General features: G+C 42.2%; 1 protein-coding gene across 2 annotated transcripts in view; it reads left to right on the top strand.

The window, feature by feature from the left end:
• The window catches only part of EPB41L4A (erythrocyte membrane protein band 4.1 like 4A), a 273,865-nt gene that overhangs the window by 158,698 nt on the left and 94,876 nt on the right, over window positions 1-20,291 (top strand). For both annotated transcript variants that reach the window (XM_075541381.1, XM_075541380.1), the window contains exon 10: window positions 18,844-18,935. In XM_075541381.1, the coding sequence (XP_075397496.1) occupies window positions 18,844-18,935 (92 nt within the window). The remainder of the gene's footprint in view (window positions 1-18,843; window positions 18,936-20,291) is intronic.

The raw sequence follows: 20,291 nt of genomic DNA, 5'->3' as shown, positions 1-20,291 counted from the left end.
CCACCAAGAAGGCGATAGGAGGTGATGATCATTATTAAATCATTAGCATGACAAGGTAAAACCTGAGTGGCTCAACGTTGAAGCACTTGGCTGCTAACAAAAATGCTGGTGGTTTGAGTCCGCCCAGCAGGCACGCAGTGTGATCTGCTCCCAGAAAGATGGTTGCTGTTGAGTTCATTTGGACTCATAGTGACTGTATGCCAGATTCGAATTGCCCCACAGGCTGAGCCCTGGTGGTGTAGTGGGATGTGAATTGGCTACTAACCACAAGGACAGTCCTTTGAACTCACCAATTTGTCCATGAGAGAAAGATGAGGTACTCTGGCCTAGGGTGTTGACTTGATGGTATTGAGTTTGCTGTTTAGGACTTTTGAATCTTTAGGGAAACAGATCGCCAGTTCTTTTCTCTCTTGGAACTGTCAACTTTTGGTTGAACATCGTGTGTCCAGGGCTCCTGTGGTCCAGATTTCAGCCTAGAAAAATCTATGTGAAAGTTCTGCTCTGTCATTTAGATTGACTTGGAGACCAAAATCAACTGGGTAGCAATTGATACCAACCATTATTAGTGTAATTTGCTACTTAGTACTGCCTATCAGTGTAGTACTCATAAGGATGCAGCCTGCACACCAGATAAAGTGTCCTCATTTTGTTCTGATTCCCCAGCTTGTTATACCACGGAAACTTGTGTCTTGCTCTGTTGCTATGGAGCAGGAAGCTTTGCTCTGTGTATTTCACCTGTGGGGGATAAGTTTCAATGGTGCTTCCAGGCTAAGACAGACTAGGAAGAAGGCATAGGCGTGTGCTTGTGAGAGATTGGCTGCTGAAAGCCTTATGAATAACAGCAGAATGTTGTCAAGGGATGAGCCCCTCTGTGTATAAGGCGCCAAGGTACAGCTGGGGAAGACCTACCTCCTCCAAGTAGAGGCTGCCTTCATGGCATGCATGGAGCAAAACTGCTGACGAGATGTGATTTCAAAGGAGGAGAAACAGCTGTAAACATCCATCATCAGCAGAAGAGATTTCGCTCTGAAGTAAATAAGCATGTGATAGGGAGCAATACTAACCCCTGTGGGAAGTTCTAGAGCTTTCAAGGCAGAATGTCTGGTGAAGGGACAAAGTGCTGACGTTTGCACTGCAACTTGTCACTGTCTTCCAGGCTTTTGTGTGTCATGGGCATGGATTGGTCATGCCTTGATGGGAAGCTGTTAGAAAACTGGATAAAAGACGGCAAGAATGTAAAAGTTCCTTTTAGATCTACCTGAGAAAATAAGCTCCATTGAAGTGGTCTTAAAATATCCTTTATATTTACTTGATAAACCTAGACCCACTGCCATTGAGTTGGTTTTAACTCAAAATGACCCTACAGGACCAAGTAGAAGGTTTCGGAGACTGTAACGGTTTATGGGAGTAGAGTGTCTCGGCTTTCTCCTGTAGAGTGGCTGGTGGTTTCCAACTACTAACCTTAGGGTGGCTGCCCAACCCTTCACCTGTACTTCACCATATGAAGGATGTATGAAATCCAACCTCTGCCTCCTCATTTGGAATAAAGACTGAGGACTAGAGTTGAATTGACTTGCGTTGTGCTAGTTTGCAGTGGAAAAATCAATAGATGAAAACTATGCTCAGCTCATATATCCATACACTGAGACACAAGGAAAACATGGCTGTAACTTTGGTTGGAGCACAGAATTGGGCACAGGACTTTACATGCACTAGGCTGCTCAGTGCGCATCTGTTGAATGAGTCTGTGTACTGACAGGAACCCAAACCCATTGCCAGCAAGTCCAATAGGACTCATAGCGACCTGCTACCAGGATTCCAGTAGTGTATCTGGCGATGGCTGCCACCACTAGCCTTGTGATTAGCAGACCACTGTTTAGCCGACACCAACCAGGGCTCCCTACTGAGAATGTGTCTGCCTAATCAGAAAACATGACAGTGCTATTTTTCTCCTCCTGTGCAAAATAACTTATGCCCCCTGAATAATATATGCTGATATTTATTGAAAAATATTAGCACTGTTTTTAATGGAGTTTTAAATTGTAAGGAGAGTGAATTGCATTTTTTTAAAGAAATGATAGTTCCAAAGAATACAGTTGCTCTTCACTGTTCAAGTTGGAGAAGCTTTAGAGTTTATCGTCAGTTTTGATTAGAGACTTCCATCATAAAAGATGTGCTAGTGTTAAGATTGAATCACTGGTAGGATTCAAATTATTTTAAAAATTGGAATAGCTTGCTCAAACCAGAGCCGACTCATGGTGACTCTGTAGGGCAGAGTAGACTGCCCCTGGGGGTTTCGGAGACTGTAACTTTATACAAGAGTAGAAAGCTCCGTCTGTCTCTTGTAAAGCAGCTGGTGGTTCCCAACTGCTGCCCTTGCGGTTAGCAGCCCAGTGCATAATCATCACCCCATCATGGCTCCTGATGGCTGGGTGGGAGAATGTTACAGTCACCCCACTCGCAACTTCCACTCCACCTCCAATCCCGATGCTGATTTCTTATGACTGCTTTTTTTTGCATATTTGAAGTTTTTCAGAATTGCTCTTTTAATATTCGTGTTATTTTTGTCAGTGAGATCCTTTGGGGAGCGTCTCTTATGTTATCTCTATGGCGTCTTAAAATGTACAGTTCTCTCTCATGGTTCTTGTTGTTTTCGTAAGTTACTGTTGAGCTGGCACCAATTAATGCATGGCAAAATAAAATCTAACTGGAATTTTCAACTGCTTAGATACATTCATTTTTAGGAAAAATCAGTGAAGTGACTATCACCATGTCATTTTTTTAATGGCAGTCTAGACACGTTCCGCAGTCCCCGGTCCTTTTTCTGTCTTTGAAATGGAATGGGTATTCGGGTGTGGCCTGAGACAGTGCACACTCTGGTTTGAGACAGTGATCTATAACCTGTTGACCTTGAGCCAGTGGGCACTCAGTGACTCCCAAGAACAGCAGTAGGGTTTTGGAAGGCTGTGCTCTTTCAAGAGGCAGCAGTGGCTGGTGAGTTCCGATCTGCATCTTTGGGTGAGCAGCTGACCACTTACTTACCTGTAACTGCTGCCTCATCAGACCTCCTCCTTCAGGCGTCTGTAGTGAGGTGGGAAAGCGCTTCACATAACTGAGAGGATTGAATCAAAGGGATGGTTATCAGTATTAAATAGAACATTAATTTAACCAAAGCACTGCCTATACCCAGCTTTCTTGCTGCCGGGGTCTTTTTTCCACCAGGGTTCCTCTCTGTGAAGCAGTGATTTACATAATGGTAGAATTAACTTCATTATTATGGAGGCCTAACTATAATCATGGATTGAATGTGAAAGCTCCCTAAAGCCCATCACCTGGAACAGTAATCACATTCAGCTTGGAAAATGTTTGAACTGCTTATGTGGCTGGTTTTCTGGTCTGCTGGGTCGGTCTGCGAGATTTCAGTCAGTATGTTCAGTGCTTTAGAGCTAAGTCAGACACTTACTTCCCAGCTAGACAGTGCCCAGTGGATAAAACGTTTTCTCAGCATTGCACAATACAATTGGCACGGTCTAACGCCTTCATTGCTGTTAACTGCTTATTCATTCATGTATGTTTATGTGCAGGCAATAATCTCATTTTTCACAGATTAAATAAAACACACTGAACTCGGTGGTTTAGCACTTGAGGGTCATAGATAGTTGTTGACCATTGGATATTGCTTTTTGTAAAACCTTGTGCCTTGGGCAGCCTCAGGAGCTCAAACACGTTCACCCGTTATTTTAGCTTCAAAATAGGTGTTGAGTGGAATATAATGTGTCACCAGTAATCTTTAAAATTTTGTTAAAATCCTGAGATGCTGGCTGTAGAAAGTCTAGAAAACCTACAGTGAAGAGAAGGAAATTGAAATTACCTATTATCCTAAGCTTCAGAGAAAATGATTATTAATATTTTTGTGCAATTCCTTCCAGAATGTGCCCTAGTCAAATGACTCTCTATGTCTACTGCAGTCTGTTGGTGCAAGAGTTAACCCCCCGGCTGCAAATGGAAAGGTTGATGACGGAACCTGCCCGGTAACTCTGCAGGAGAAAGGGCTGATGGTCTCTTTCTGTAAAGATTATAACCTAGGGCCAGTTTTCTGCTGTCACGGGGTCCCTGTGAGTTGAAATCAATTCCATGGCATCTAAGAAAATAACACGTCTGTATGTGCATCGTTCTCCTGAAGGGACTCACCATGCCTCTTCTGATTCTCCCATGGGAGAGCTTCAAGCTAGCTTCTGATTTTTCCCATTTCAAATGCTGTGCTGTTACACCCACACTTTACCAATGCAGGTCTGCTCCACCTTCATGGCTCTAGCTGTGATTGAATTGTTTCAAAGCCTCGCTAAGATCTGACCACGTTATTGAATTCTTATTTTCTCACTAGGAATTCTTAATTTGGTTTTCATGAAATTTTCTAGCTGTATAATTACATAACCTTCAAATTAAAAACCATTTGTTCCTACATCTATTATGCTTCACATTTAATAGAATTGGTCAGAACTGTTAGAAGAATATGAAATATTAAGAATATGAACCATCTAGTAATAGAAGTCATCCTTGAAGGGGTTCTGATTTTAATGGAAATACTTCTGTTGTTTAGCCATTTATCTGCTAGCTCCTGATTTAAATAAAGGTTGTGTTTAACAAGCAGAACAGGTGTAGGAAGGAGAATAGGGTATATCTATAAATGTGCTTATTTCTACATAAGTCTTAATAGGTGTGTGTGTGTTTATAGTTCATCTGTAGTTAACAAGCAAAAGGCAGGCACAGGGAATGTGGATCCGAGTGGGTTCCTTCACAGAACTTGGTGGCAAAGTGTTCGTTGAGAGGTGTTAGGGGACAGAAGAAAGAGGAAGGGGTGCAGTGCCATAGTTTAGGAAGGAGAGTGGACAGTGGCATAGGGCACATTGACTGGGTAGCATTTTTGTTTATAGTTTGATGTTGGGCCAATTTTGACTCCTAGTGACCCCATATGTGCAGACCCCATATGTTCTGTATCGTTTTTTGAAAGATGCCACCTTTCAGAAGCAGATCACCAGGCTTTGTGGACCACTGGGAGGATTTGGATCTCTCTAATCTTTCAGTTAGTAGTCTATTCAAGGAATCTACAGGGGTCATTAAGGGCCATGACTTTCCATTCATTCCAGCCAGACTCAGTGCCCCTGGTGCAGGCATAAAATGGAGAGCCAGATTTAGCCAGGGTAGTGCTTTGCTCATAAGAGCAATACAAAGGGGGAAGAGGAGAGCAGACAAAGGAATCTTGCACAGTGGGTAAGCCATTACAATGACTTCCCCTGGAGTCAAGGCTGGATAAGAAAGGGAGCAAGGGTCCCGTCCCTGTGGTGAGATCCATATAGTTGGCAGTCTCCCTGAGGCTGAAGGATTCTTGGAGGTCCAACTCTGGAGAGAGTGAGCTGCAGAGAGAAGCGCTAGCCAGAGAGTAGGGTGCTTGCTGTTAACATCAGGTTGAGGTTGTACATGGCAAAGTCTCTTAACCTTGCCCAGGACATCTGTAAAATGGTTTCTGATTTGTCACACGTGGAATGTCCTTGAGACAAAAATAGGGAGGAATATAAAATCACACCCAAATTTCTTGCTTTAGGGAAGAGAGGGTCTGATTTCGGCACTAAGCCCAAAGCTTGACATTTCGTAAGCTTATTTGTTGAATAAATGGAAGAATGAGTAAATGAGGCCGTGGTGACCTTTGTTTACAATGGACCGTGAAACTAACCTCAGATAAACTTGGCCCGCGTGACAGGATGTAGAACCAGAAGGCTCCTGGCAACTCCAGCTATGAGTAATTAGACCCACTTGGCCGAGCTGTTGGGCCTGCTTTGGGGAGGAGCACGGGAAGTGATGATGGCCAGGAGTTGCTGTTTGGCACCTTGCTGGTGTAAGCTAGCGATTCCTTTTCACTTTCTACATGGAGTTAGGGATTTGTTTTTAAAGCCTTTTCATTTAAAAACAATTTCAAATTTACAAAAAGCTGAAAGATGAATGTCACAAAGAACCCCCAGGTCTGTCTGTGTTCCCATAGATCCATTCAGGTTAACTTTTTCCCGTGCCTTTATCATTTATAGCTTTGCTTCCTCTCTCCTCACACTCACACACAGTGCTTTCCTGAGTGATTGGAGGGTAAGTTCCGGACACCACAGAAGCCACATGCTCCGGTGGCAGAGGAGAGGGTCCGCGGCGAGGAGAAGGAGGACGGAGAGCACAGTGGCTGCAGCAGGGTCTCAGTCACAGCAGCAGTTAGGACAGGGCAGGGTGACGTGTTATATGAGGGCTGCTGCAAGTCGGAACCAACCGAACAACATCTCACGTCGGTGACAAAAAATACTTCAGTGGGGATTCCTTGAGCATAGAGATATCTCTCAATATAACCAAGAGTGGAGATACTGACTAAATGTAGAAAATATATAGATTAAAAATTATATCGATATTTTTATCACCTACTTTGTGTATTGCAATTTTGTTGATTGAATTGATAATTTCATTTAGAGTAGTTCCCTGACTCCTGTTTAAAATCTGAAGAGCCCTCGTGGCATAGAGGTTACATGTTGGGCTGCTAACCCCAAGGTCAGCAGTTTGAAACCACCAGCACTCTTCAGGAAGATGAGCCTTTCGACTCCCAGTCTCAGAAACCCACAGTGGCAGTTCTACCCTGTCCTATAGGGTCTCTATGAGTCGGAATGGACTTGGTGGCAGTGAGTGAGTGTGGAATCCGTTTAGTTTCCTTTCATTGCATTTATTTTTGTCTTTTATACCATTATATGGTTCCTGCCCTTCTTTTTTAAATAAAAAGTTTTACATTTCATGTTTGCCTGATACGTCCTCATGATTAGACTCCAGTTGTACATTCCCAGCTGGAAACACACATGGGTGAAGTTGTCCTCTGGGCATCAGGTCTGTAGTTCCATGATGGTCACCTGCCCCTTGTTGGTTACGTGTGATCACCCAGAAATGCTGGGTGCTCACATTTTCTCCAGCATTTAATTACTTGTGTTTTCCCTTCATTGCAACTTAAGAAGTAGTGTGTAGAAAAACCATTAAATCAACGCAAATACTCTGTTCCTCATCCAAATTTCCCTGTAGGTTTTGCATTTTTTGAGCATTTTTTATTTAAAAAAATCATTTTATTGGCGTGTGTACAGCTTTTATCACAATCCATACATCTACCCATTGTTTCAAGCACATTTGTACATTTGTTGCCATCATCATTCTCAAAATATTTTCTTTCCACTTGAGCCCTTGGTATCAGCTCCTCATATTTTCCCCTCCCCCACCTTCCTTCCCTCATGAACCCTTGATAATTTATAAATTATTATTATTTTTTCATGTCTTACAGTGACCGATGTCTCCCTTCACCCACTTTTCTGTTGTCCATCCCTCTGGGAGGGGGTTATATGTAGATCCTTGTGATCAGCTCTCTTTTCTCCCCCACCTCCCCTTCCCCTCCTGGTATCATTGCTGTCATTGGTCTTCAGGGGTTTATCTGTCCTGGATTCCCTGTGTTTCCAGCTTTTATCTGTTCCTCTGTACATGCTCCGGTCTAGCCAGATTTGTAAGGTAGAATTGGGGTCATGATGTGGGGAGAAAGTATTAGCGAACTAGAGGAAAGTTGTATGTTTCATTGGTGCTATACTGCACCCTGACTGGTGACCCTTCTGTACAGGGATGTCCAGTTTTCTACAGATGGGCTTTGGGTCTCCACTCGTTAACACTGATAGAATTTTTTGCTCTGGGTCTTAGATGCCTGATACCTGATCCCATTGACACCTCATGATCACACATGCTGGTGTGCTTCAGTGGGCTTTGTTACCTCTCAGTTAGATGGCTGCTTGTTTTTCTTCAAGCCTTTAGGATCCCAGATGCTGTATCTTTTGATAGCCGGGCACCATCAGCTTTCTTCCCCACCTTCCTTTCTCACCCATTTTGTCTTCAGTGATGGGGAAGTGTTGGGAAGGTGAGCATCACAGAAGAGCATGTTTTCTTTTATGAAAAGATCATTTTATTGGGGGCTCTTAGAACTCTTATAACAATCCATACATCAATTGCATCAAGACTATTTGTACTTATGCTTTTATGTTGCCATCATTCTTTTCTAGACATTTACTTTCTGTTGAGCCCTTGGAGAGCATTCTTCCTTGATCCAGTCTTTTCCAATAATGGTTACAACGTGCTGGCTGTCTCGTCCCACCTTTCATTAAGGGGCTTGAATTTAGTCGGTGACGCTAGTTACGCTGTGTGCAGCCACAACCAGTGCCACTTGGTGAGATGTGCAGAGCTAGATTCTACCACAGTTGGGGTTTTGCCCAGAAAGCAATACAAAGGGGAAAAAAGGAAAGAAGATTCCAAGAGGGAGGGGAGTGATTACAGTGACGTCCCCTGGAATTGAAGCTGGATAAAGAAATGAGCTCGGAGTTTATAGCAAGGCCCGTAAGAGAACGTTCTGCTGTGAGGAAGGACCCCACCATCTCTTTCTTTTACTAATCCTATGGCTACTTTAATTCTGAATTTTCACAACGGCTTAAAGTGATTTTTATTGTTAGGGGCCACCGAGTCAGCTCCAACTCAACAGCAACTGCGTATACGACAGAGGGAGGCCTTCCCAGGCTGCACCCACCTCCCCCTTGTTGTTATGCCCGTGCCCACGGTTGCAGCCGCAACAACACGACACACATAGATAGGGTCACTGAGTCTGCATGGACTCGATGGCTGTGAGTATGTGAAAAACCACTTTGCCTGTTTTATGGATTAATAAATACTGCTTAGTGAAGTAATTCTAGTTTATAGAAGCATCAATTGTAGTGTTGTAACGCTTCTCCTTTTTCCTCCAAAAAATTCAGAGAGAGAGAATATGAGCCCAAACATTTGATAGTGCTCACGTGTTTGAACAGACTCTGGAAACCATCACCTTGAACTTATTTCTGCGTGAAGAAAGACACAGACGCAACTCGGAAGTCCAGATAATTAGCTTCTGTCACTGTTAATTTTACTCTTTTTTTCTTCACTTGTTCTTTAGAGGAACTGTGGAATTTAATAACATGTCAAAATTTACTCTTACACTCACTGAGTACTTTAATTTTGGTTTCATAATAATTTGTCTTCTTATTCTTAGAAAAGTTAAAGCAATTTAATGGCAATTTTTACTGTTAGTTGAAAATTATTGCCATCATGATTTTTCAAGAAAGCCTGCACCAAACTTCAATGTTGCCGCCTGCCTTTGCCATGAAAAGATTGTTTCACCCCAAACCTCTAAATCAAGACTCTTTTTACTTGTGGGTGATTTATTAAACTCCTTTAACAATACAAGTTACAATAGCTGGTCTCCTATCCTGGTGAGTATGTAAATAAAGTCATGAGGGAATCTGTTAGCAGTCTTCTCCAACATACAAAGGGAAGACCTGGCATAGGACAGCATGATACTGATCAATTGGTTTAATTTGCTGATTTATTTTGTGTTAAATTTCCATTTACTCTATTTACTCACATTTTTATTATTTCTCATATTCAGTGAAACTTCGATCTTTCCCATATTCATTTTGCCTGGCTCAATAGTGTTGCATATATGTGGACCATATTTGGGAATATAATCTACATAACCAACAAAATATTCTTTTGTGCTTGATAATTTATTATGATATTTAATGTAAATGCAAAATTAGAGATTAGTTCACTTTCCAAGTGCTCTGCTGAATTTAAGCAATATTACATGTGTTTTAAGGGAAAAAGACTGAAAAATAACTGACATATGTATATTGAGGAGGTATGTTTTATTTCTATGTAGTGTAGTATTTCTTAAATTAGAGGTCTTCAAACCACTTCTGAAGAAAGTTTTGTTCCAATAAATTAGTGAGATACCAAATAAAATATCATCTCTTAGAGATTCATAAATCTCCTTAGCACATTAAAGGTTGTCTGAATATAACCAAATGTTTCCCCAACTATTTGACAATAAAACCCTTTTATGTAAATATTGCAAAACACAGTGTTGTCAGAAGCAAACCAAAAGGTCAGCAGTTCAAAACCACTAGCCACTCCAAGGGAGAAAGATGAGGCTTTCTACCCCCAAAAAGGTTTACCTTGGAAACCTATGGGGGCAGTTCTACTCTTATGGATTGGAATAATCTTATGGATTGAAATTCCTTATGAATCAGAATTGACTCAATGGCAATGAGAGTGTTGTAAGACATACCGTGTAAAGAAAAAAAATGTGGAATAATATTTTCTTCTGTATTTTAAAATGTTCTCTTTGATTCCTTTCCAAATCATCAACTACATTGGTACCTTTTGGTTGGAAGATTCATTCTGAATTCATTAAGTCAGAATGCTTAGAAGAGAGAAGAATGGAAAATATAAGAGAAAGTAATTAAAATAAAAGTAGGCCCCACTCCCATAGACTATCATTGTTTGTTTTTTAAACTGTAGTTGTTCAATCTCACTATTTTCAAATGCATTAAAATTTTTAAAACAGTTAAAATTGTATAGTATCTCATTAGTATGTATTTTCAGTTGAAGAGTTCTCTGTTTTGCCACTTGCCTTCCTTTGCTTAGTCAGTAGTTGACAAGGATGTTATTTCAGCATCATTCCTGAATCAGCCTCTGATCCCTGCTGTGTCACCCCCAGATTTGTTGCTATCTGACTCCCAGTGGCCCCAGATGTATCCGAGTAGAACTATTGCTCCATTGGGTTTTCATGGCTGTTACTTTAGACCCTAAAGTTTAAGGCAAGAAGCCCTGGTAGCACTGTCAGGTAAGCATTGGTCTGCTTCAATCTCACCAGCCCCTCTGAGGGGGAAAAATGAGTATCTGTTTGGCCCCCTCAGAAACCTTATGTGTGATCACCGGGTGAGACGGGACTCAGTGGCGGTGAGTTTGGTTTTCCTTTGAGCCTTTCGGCAGCACTTGCTGTGCTTTCCTTCCCAGCCTGTCTGGGTGAATTTAAACCACCAACCTTTCACTTAATAGCTGAGCTTTCTAGAGTCCAAAGGTGATATTAATCTTATATAAAACATAGTTAAAAACAAAGTTAAACAAAGTTTAAAAAAAAAAAAAGAGGGAGAGCAGGGAGGGAGGGGGAAAATGAGGAGCTGATACCAAGGGCTCAAGTAGAAAGAAAATGTTTTGAGAATGATGATGGCAACAAATATACAAATGTGCTTGACCCAATGGATGTATATATAGATTGTGATAAGAGTTGTACGAGCTCCAATAAAATGATTTAAAAAAAAAAGAATCCACAGCCCTATAGACTTGTAAGGTTCACGTCTTTTTGGCTACCTTCCCACCTCTGTTGGATACTGTTAGGAAACCTCTCTACTGTAGGTGCTCATGTGTTCTTGGGGTGATTTCATCTTACTATTGGTAGTAATGCTGATCATTGTTTTAAAGTGGTATTTTGGTTTGGGTTGTAGTAAAAGTCTATACAGCTTATTAAGTTCCCATTAAACAATTTCTCCACAGTTTGTTCAGCGACATTGGTAACATTTGTCATACTCTGTCAACGAACCTTTTTCCCTTTCAGATTGTTCTGTTTCTAGTAGGCTAGTCTCCCTGCCCCCTTACCATTTCATCCTTACTTTAGAGTAAATGTGTTGAGTCTGGTTTCCTATGGGTAATTTTTTTTTATAATGAGAAATTTATTTAGCTAAAAGGTGACCACATGGAATAGTTTCAGTTCAAAGTTTAAAGAAAATCTCAGGGTGTTAGTCTCAGGGAATCCTCCGGGGTCAACTGGTCCAGTAAATCTGGACTTTTTAAAAAATTGTGCTCCAGTGGGCAAATTGCTCCCATTCTGTTAGGACGTGTTGTGTTCGTGCTCACAATGGTGCTAGTGATCGCCGGTACCATCCAGTTCTGGCTGAAGGGTGTGTGAGTTTATGCTTCATGTAGACCTGGTTCATTTCTGACTCCTTAGTTTTCTTCTTTCCCTTTTCCTTCAGATGCAGTAAGATCAATAGTTGTACTCCTGATGGCTACTTGCAAGCTTTTAAGATGCCAGATACTACTCACCAAACTAGGATGTAGAAATGTGAATGTTATTATATTGTGCCATTTGACCAACAGGCCTCACGAGACTATGATCCTAAGCCTTCAGGCGTGGTGAACCCATCCTGTGACATGTTTGGCTGAGGCTAAGAAGTATCCATTTGTTTGTTCCCTATGTGCTTTATTGTGTATAGGGATAAGCTTACATATGCCTATGTGATACAGCCACATAGTCCCACATGTGTACGCACATGCACATGCCTACTCACAGTGTTGACATTTTTATCCTTAAGTAATTGGCTTCTGCAGGCAGGGCAGTTCGGCTTACTTCTAGTGACCGTGGAGGTGGGACACTATATAATTTCAGGATTGTGAAGATTTTCTTCCCTGTAGTTCTAGGGAGTCTGGGAATGCAGACTGGCCTTTTGTGGCTGCTTTTTAGACAGAAAGAGGGAGGGATGAGCCAGAGCACAGTCTGTGTGTGGCAGGGACAGTGAGGCTCCTGTGATGAGAACACAGGCTTAGAAGTCAGGGAAACAGCAGTGGCCTCTTAGGGAGAGGAAGAGACTGAGCAGCTATCTGCCTGTGTGTTCCCCTCAATGATACCATCAGTAAACTTAATACACTTAGACGAAGCTAGCCACAGTAGATTTACTGTTTCTAAACTTCGAACGAGAAACACAGGCAGCAAAGATGGAAAAGAAGACGGAGGAGGCCAGAAAGCCTTAGGTTAGGAATCTGTAGCTATCACAGTAGTTGCTAGCGGCATTCCAGTTGACTTCCAATTCATGACAGCCCCATGCACAAAGACATGAACTGCTTTCCAGTTCTGTACCATCTCCATGACCAGCCATGGATCAGACCATTTTGAGCCTTAGTGTTTTCATTGACTGCTTTTCCAAAGTAGATTTCTCAGGGTTCCTTTCTAATCTGTCTTAGTCTAGAAATTCCAGACTGGAAATTGAATGCAAGTTGAATAGAAGGTGAGTATTATACCATCTACCTGGGTCCCTAGGTATAGTACCCTGGGTGATCACAAACGATATAGTTGCAAGATACCTGTGACACTGCCCAATGGGCCCTGGACTGCTAACCACAGGGTTGCTATGACTTGGAGGAAACACTCATTTATACCAAGCAACTTGGAAAAGAGCTACTTGGCCAACTGTTTGGAAGCGATCCATATTTGTACCCATTCCAAAGAAAGATGATCCAACAGAATGTCCAAATTATAGAACAGTGTCCTGGACATCACATGCAAGTAAAATTTTGCTGAAGATCATCCAGCAACAACTGCAGCAGTACATTGCCAGAAATTCAGACCAGATTCAAAAGAGAAAGGGATATCATTACTGATGCTAGATGGAGCTTGACAGAAGGCAGAGGATACCAGAGAGGTGTTTACTTATGTTAAACTTATTTAAATGCATGGTGGGTTTTATTTGGTTGGTTGGTTGTTTTGGATCATGCAAGGGCATTTGAGGGTATGGATCATAACAAACTATGGATAGCCTTGAGTAGAACAGGAATTCCAGAGCATTTCATTGTGTTCATTCGAACCTGTACATGGATTAAGAGGAAGTTGTACAAACAGAACAAATGAATACTGCCGTGTTTTAAAATCAGGAAAGATGTGTGCTAGGGTTGTAGCCTCTTACCATATTTATTCAATCTGTATGCTGAGCAAAGAGAGAAGCAGGGCTATATGAAGAAGAATTTGGTGGCATGATTTGAGGAAGGCTCATAACAAGCTGACATAAATTTGCTTGCTCAAAGTGAGATGACTTGAAGTACTTGCTGATGAAAATCAAAGATTTCAGCCCTCAGTATGGATTCAAACTCAATGTAAACAAAACCCAAATCCTCACAACTAGGCCAGAAGCTCAAAACATGATAAATGGAGAAACGATTGAAGTTGTCCAGGATTCCATGTTGCGTGGTTCCACAGTCCATGCCCATGGAAACAGCAGTCAATGATAGATTGCATTGGATACATTTGGTGCACAAGATCTCTTTAAAGTGTTGGGAAGCAAGGATCTCACCCAAGCAATGGTACTTTCAAGTGCCTTGTATGCATGTGAAAGTTGGAGATTGATTAAGGAAGAACAAAGAAGAATCAATGCATTTGGATTATGGTGCTGGTGAAGAACATTGGTAGTACCATAAACTGCCCAAAACACCAACTAATGTGTCTTGGAAGAAGAATCACCAGACTTTTCCTCAGAATCAAGGAAGGCAAGACTTCGTCTCCTGTGCTTTGCATACGTTCCCAGAGAGACCAGTCCCCGGTGAAGCAGAGGGTTGGAAGAAAGAGGAAGGCCCTGGACAAGCTGGATGGACACAGTGGCTGCAGTCCTGGGCTCAAACAGGAGACCCAGTGTGAGGCTGGTGGAGGAGCAGGGGTGGCCTTGTTCCCTTATACCTATGGGTGCTATCAGTGGAAAGAGACCGACAGCCCTAACAGCAGTGACTGGGAGTTGACCCCATGATAGTGTTTGCTGTTGGTATAGACTTCAATCTCCACAAGCCCACGAAGCCACCAAATAATATCTTCAAATTACAAGCATTTTAAACTTGATCCCATTAAACAAGAAATAGATTAAAGTAGTAGCTCTGCTTATGACATTTAATGACCAAAGTTACCACAATGCTTTTAAAAACTGGCAAAAAGCAAGCTGTGGATGCTCGGAGAAGTTGAAGTTTGGTTTTTATTTTGTTGTTGTTTTGGGTTTTTTTAGCAGTAGGGTGGAGCGAGCACCTTAAATTAAGCCATTGTTCATCTGTGCATGATGGGCTGAGTGGGCCTGTCTGGGTCTAAGAGTGTCAGAAAGAAAGAGGCATTTTAAAGGTCACATCAACTACCTTGATGCCAGCAGGTACGGCAAATGGCAAAAGAACACAGAATTTATTCTGAAGCCCTGGCTCCCTTTCTAGTTGTTTCAGCCTTTTAGTGTGTGGATCATTCTGCCAACAATAGGATTAAAAGAAAATTAGGCAGCTGGTCTTCAAGCCCTCTGTACGTGGAGAGTGAGTACCTGCCTGCTGTTTGTATCCGGCAGGCGTAATGAGAAGGCTTCCGGGAAGTTCTCTTCATCTCTAATATGTTTATACTCAAAGGAATGTGAGAAAAAACCCAGTTCTGAAACTCTCTTTGCTTTTCACTTAAGCGATGGTAGTTTTCAAAGATATATTAAAAAATAAGTATCCATAGGAGCTGATGCCAGGGGCTCAAGTGGAAAGCAGATGCTTTGAGAATGATGATGGCAACAAATGTACAAATGTGCTTGACACAATGGATGCATGTATGGATTGTGATCAGCGTTGTATGAGCCCCCAATAAAATGCTTTAAAAATAAATAAGTAAATAAAAAAATAAGTGTCCCGTGACCAGGCCTCGATATGAAAAATAGGAGAAGACAATTATGTGAAAAAGACCTGTCAAAGGAAAGTTGGAGGATTAGAGGACATTTAATTTTTTTTACTTTATTTTTCAAAGATTAAACACTTTTTTCCCCCTCCTTCACTTTGGAGATGTGGATTATACATGTAGTAGGTTTTGAAATTTTGATCTGGTGACTTGAGTTACAACATATTTGTACAAATGTCTGTGGGTCATTTCTCACAGGTGGTAATGTCCAGTATGCACTGACTCAAACCATTTCCACTGTTCAAAGGCATTTGAAGATGGCCAGGTCCCGTATCATGAAGATGGCGGTGGTAGAGGAGAGCAAGCCTCTGGATCCTACCAACAGTAGCTGTGAAACAAGAGTGGGGTTTCAGTTCATCCTGGGGCGCTCTTGACAAAGACATGGAGAGCTGCGTAGAAACATCAGTCATTGAAAACCCCGCGGAGGGAGCTAGCTCAACCCCACAGCACCTGGTTCTCAGAAGGGGGGCAAGCCAGGGCAACTATCTTGGTGCTCCCTTCAACTTACTCGTATGTCCTCATAGAATGCAGCCAGAGCTCAGTTCCGTTAACTGAATGGTCTGTGCTGTGTATTGTAGGAAAACCCAGCGACTCTGAAAGCACCCACGCTGTATAACAGCACACTTAGTTGTGGTTGCCTTTGGGGAAGGGATGATGTCAAGAGCAAGATTTACTTGTCCTGTTGACCTGGTAACCTTTGCCTAATGTACCTATTTTTTTTCTTTTTTAAAAAAAACATTTTATTAGGGGCTTATACAACTCTTATCTCAATCCACACATATACATACATCAATTGTATACAGCACATCTGTACATTCTTTGCCCTAATCATTTTCTCTTTTTTTCCTTTTCCTTTTTTACATTTTATTAGGGGCTCATACAACTCTTACCACAATCCATACATATACATACATCAATTGTATAAAGCACATCCGCACATTCCCTGCCCCAATCACTCTCAAAGCATTTGCTCTCCACTTAAGCCCTTTGCATCAGGTCCTCTTTTTTCCCCCTCCCTCCCTGCTCCCCCCTCCCTCATGAGCCCTTGATAATTTATACATCATTATTTTGTCATATCTTGCCTTTTCCGGAGTCTCCCTTCCCCCCCTTCTCTGCCATCCATCTCCCAGGGGGGAGGTCACATGTAGATCCTTGTAATCGGTTCCCCCTATCCAACCCACTCACCCTCCACTCTCCCAGCATCGCCCCTCACAGCCCTGGTCCTGAAGGTATCACCCACCCTGGATTCTCTGTGCCTTCAGCTCCCATATGCACCAGTGTACAACCTCTGCCCTATCCAGTCCTGCATGGTAGAATTCGGATCATGGTAGTTGGGGGGAGGAAGCATCCAGGATCTGGGGGAAAGCTGTGCTCTTCATCATGTACCTATTTTTTATACTAAAAAGAAGAACTTCCCCTGAAGCACTTGTGTTTCCCAGCACCTCCCACCCGGGCTTGGAGGCGGGTCTCTGGTGGTCCCCCCAGAGCCCAGCTCCTTTTGCATGGGAAAGAAATGTTTTCTGAAGATACTGATTTGTCTTCCTCTTTTCTAATGAATGTTGAATTCCCTGCTTCTTTCACGAGAGATTTTTATGGTGACCTCGTTTCAAACACTGACCTTTCGGGTTCGCTTGAGACCCTCACGCTTCTTCCCACGCCCTCTGACATAGGGTCCTTTCTAATCCTCTTGCCCTCTACCCCCCTTAGCCGCTTTCCAGACGCCCCTGTAGCCTCTCTCTGATCTCTAGGAGGCCTTGTCACAGCCGCTTTCTGGTGAATTCATCTGTGTCAGTCGCTCTGGCCTCGCTCCTGCGCTCCCCACTGTTGTTTACTGACCTGCGAAGTGTGTTAGCTCCCGGTTCCATCCAGTGAACCGGTTGCTAGGGGGTTGCCACTGATTAACAATGACCCCATGTGTGTCAGAATCAAACTGTGCTTCTTAGCATTTTCAGTGGTTGGATTTTACTAAGTAAATCACCAGTCTTCCCCTCCCCCACAAAAGAAATTGCTTCTGGGTGGACTTGAACCTCCAGCCTGTTGTGTCTCAACCTGAACTTAGCCTGTTTCCTTTCACAATCGAAATCCCTAAACTTCCTACTTGCTGTGTTCCTGTAGCTAACAGTATCGGAGCAGAGACCTGGAAATCTCCCCAAAGTCTCCCTCCACCTCACAAGGTTTTGAGCATTTCAATGTAATGTAACAGGCATGTGCTGTATTTTCAAATAAGCTGCTAAACGGAATAGTCATTCCAGATCGACGTGGGAGAAATTTCATGCATGCAAATGTTCTGTGCTCAGTAAAATGGGAGGGGAAAATAATTTCAATTATTCCTGTCCATTGACAATTTTGTGTTTATGAGCCTGTAGAAACCTCATCCCATGGGGTATTTCTGCATTCGAAGCTTGAGTTTGGTTTTTAGATTTAAAAGTAAATTAGCAATTATATGACTTCACAGAGCTCCCAGTTTAATAGTTTAACATTCATATCGAATTCTGCTCAGCTTCCTATCCAGTCACTTAAAACAAAGTCTTGTCTCCTGCAACAATTAGAATAACCTTTAGTATTGCCTTTGTTTTGTCTCTTGTGTATTGTACAGACCCCTTCCAGTAACTGCTGGGTAAAAGACTAGTTAACATCTGTTGTATACCTGTCCTAGGACAGACGTTGAAGGCACCTCGCTTTACAGCTATCATGCCATTTGACTAACCTGCTCGATAATCTGAATAGAAACATTCAGAACCAGAGACATTACTTGACTTGCCCAAATTCCATTGTTTGTGAGCGGCTCTTCCTGGGGGCCTTTCTGAAGCACTGGAAGCGTGCATTTGCATCTTTTCATGGAAACAGTTTAGAACTGGATTTATGGGCATCTCCGTTGTATTAGGAGTCAGTGCCCTCACAATCAGTGTTTTTCATGTGTCAGTGACCAGTTAGGACTGAAGATTTTGTCATCACTTCAGTTTCATCAGGAAGCCCTGATGATGTAGTGAGGCATGCATTGGCCCGCTACCCTGTCACCAGTCACTCCTAGGGCGATAGATGATCATGTAACGATCGACAGTCTTGGAACCCAAAAGGGGTAGTTCCCCTCTGGCCTGGAGGGCTGCTGTGAGTTGGAATTGACTTGCTCTCAGGTAGTGGGCTATTGGGTGGGTGGCATCACCTGATCAGACCCCTGAGCTGTCATGTGGAAGGAAAGGTCATAAAGGTGATGATACTGTGATTCATATGGAACTTACATTTTATCATTTTAATGAATTGAAGGTAGTTTTGATGCAATCTCCAAACATAGTTAATGAGAAATAATTATTCTATGTAAAAACACAGCTTTTTATTTGTATGTGTTATTTGAATATTTGATACTGAAGGAGGGCCAGCGTCTGAAGAATGTGGTGGTGAGTCATTCACATTTTTCTCTCTTTCAGTGCAATGAAACCTCATTCTTTTTCGAAGCTCGAAGTAAGGCGGCTTGCAAGCATCTCTGGAAGTGCAGTGTAGAGCACCACACGTTTTTTAGGTATGCTAACGGGAAGGCGGTTTCCATTGTCCTGAGAACTATAACTGCATACAATCCCATTGTCTTGTCTTACCAGTGTTCCCCTCTTAATAATTTTTTTCAGCAATTTGATTTTCTGGACTTTATTAATATATTGGGGGCTTCAAAAAATTCATGCATGTACAACTCTTTTGAATATGATTGAACTATTGAATTATTTAATACATGAATTATATGTCAATAAAACTTATTAAAAAGTTCATGGAAAAGATTCCACTATCTTTTAATTCCATTTTTCCTTAAATTAAAAATAACCCTTCATATATATGCATAGATGTCTGATTGGTTTATACTGTAAAGCAGCTCAGGGGTTGTCTGATTTCCAGGTTAGGTCAGTGAGGACAGCCTTGGCAAGCACCTGCAGGTAGTGATAGAGATGAACTGTTTGACCTTGGACGCCTTGGGCTGCTAATTGCAAGGTCCACAGTTTGAAACTGCCAGCTGATCCTTGGGAGAAAGATGCGGTTTTCAATTCTGTGAAGAGTTACAATCTCGGAAACCCACAGGGACAATTCTGTCCTGCCCTATAAAGTTGCTATGAGTCAGCATTGAGTCGGTGGCAGTGAGTTTGGTTTCAGTTTATTAACCATGCAAGTAGCTCTCATGACTCTCAGGCAAGCATTTGACTGTTTTCCACAAGTTTGGTAGTTCAAACCCACCAGCCTCTCCTTGGGAGAAAGATGAGTCTGTCTTCTCCCATAAGGATTTACACCCTCCAAAGCTGCTCCAAGTCAAAATTTCCTCGATGGCAGTAGGTTTGGTGCAGGTCAGTGTGAACCACCTAAGTGGTGGTGTCTAGGAGGCAGTTGGATGTATAAGGCTGAAGTTTACGGAAAAGACAGAGTCTAGTGATGTAAGCTTGGTAGGTACTTAAGGCGCAGGGACTTGATACAGTCACATATGAAAAAAGCAGAAGGTCAGTGGTCTATGCTTCAGGATTCTCCCAATATTTACAGAACAGGGAGGGCTGCAGAGGAGGGCGAGAAGGAGAAACTAGGAGAGTGCGTGATGTCCTCAGAGATGAAACATTGTCTCTCGGGTTAGTCAAATAAGATGAGGTTAGGGACTTGAGCTTTAGACTATGGGGATATTTTTGTTTGTTTGAGTTACTTCCTTATACTGTGAAGATGAAACTAAATTTCAGCCACCTGGTTTTCTGCATCGTATTAATATACACATATGACGGCGCTTCCAAAAATTCATGGGAAAATTCCATTATCTTTTTATCCCTTTAAAAAAAGCTTCAGTGGTTAAAATTCCCCCTCATATCCCAATTTAAGTTAAACAAGCCTGAACTCCCTGGGGGTGCAGAGGTTT

The sequence above is a fragment of the Tenrec ecaudatus genome, chromosome 2 (genome assembly GCF_050624435.1).
Source record: "Tenrec ecaudatus isolate mTenEca1 chromosome 2, mTenEca1.hap1, whole genome shotgun sequence".
Lineage (NCBI taxonomy): Eukaryota > Metazoa > Chordata > Mammalia > Afrosoricida > Tenrecidae > Tenrec > Tenrec ecaudatus.
This window is presented reverse-complemented; position numbering and strand designations above follow the sequence as displayed.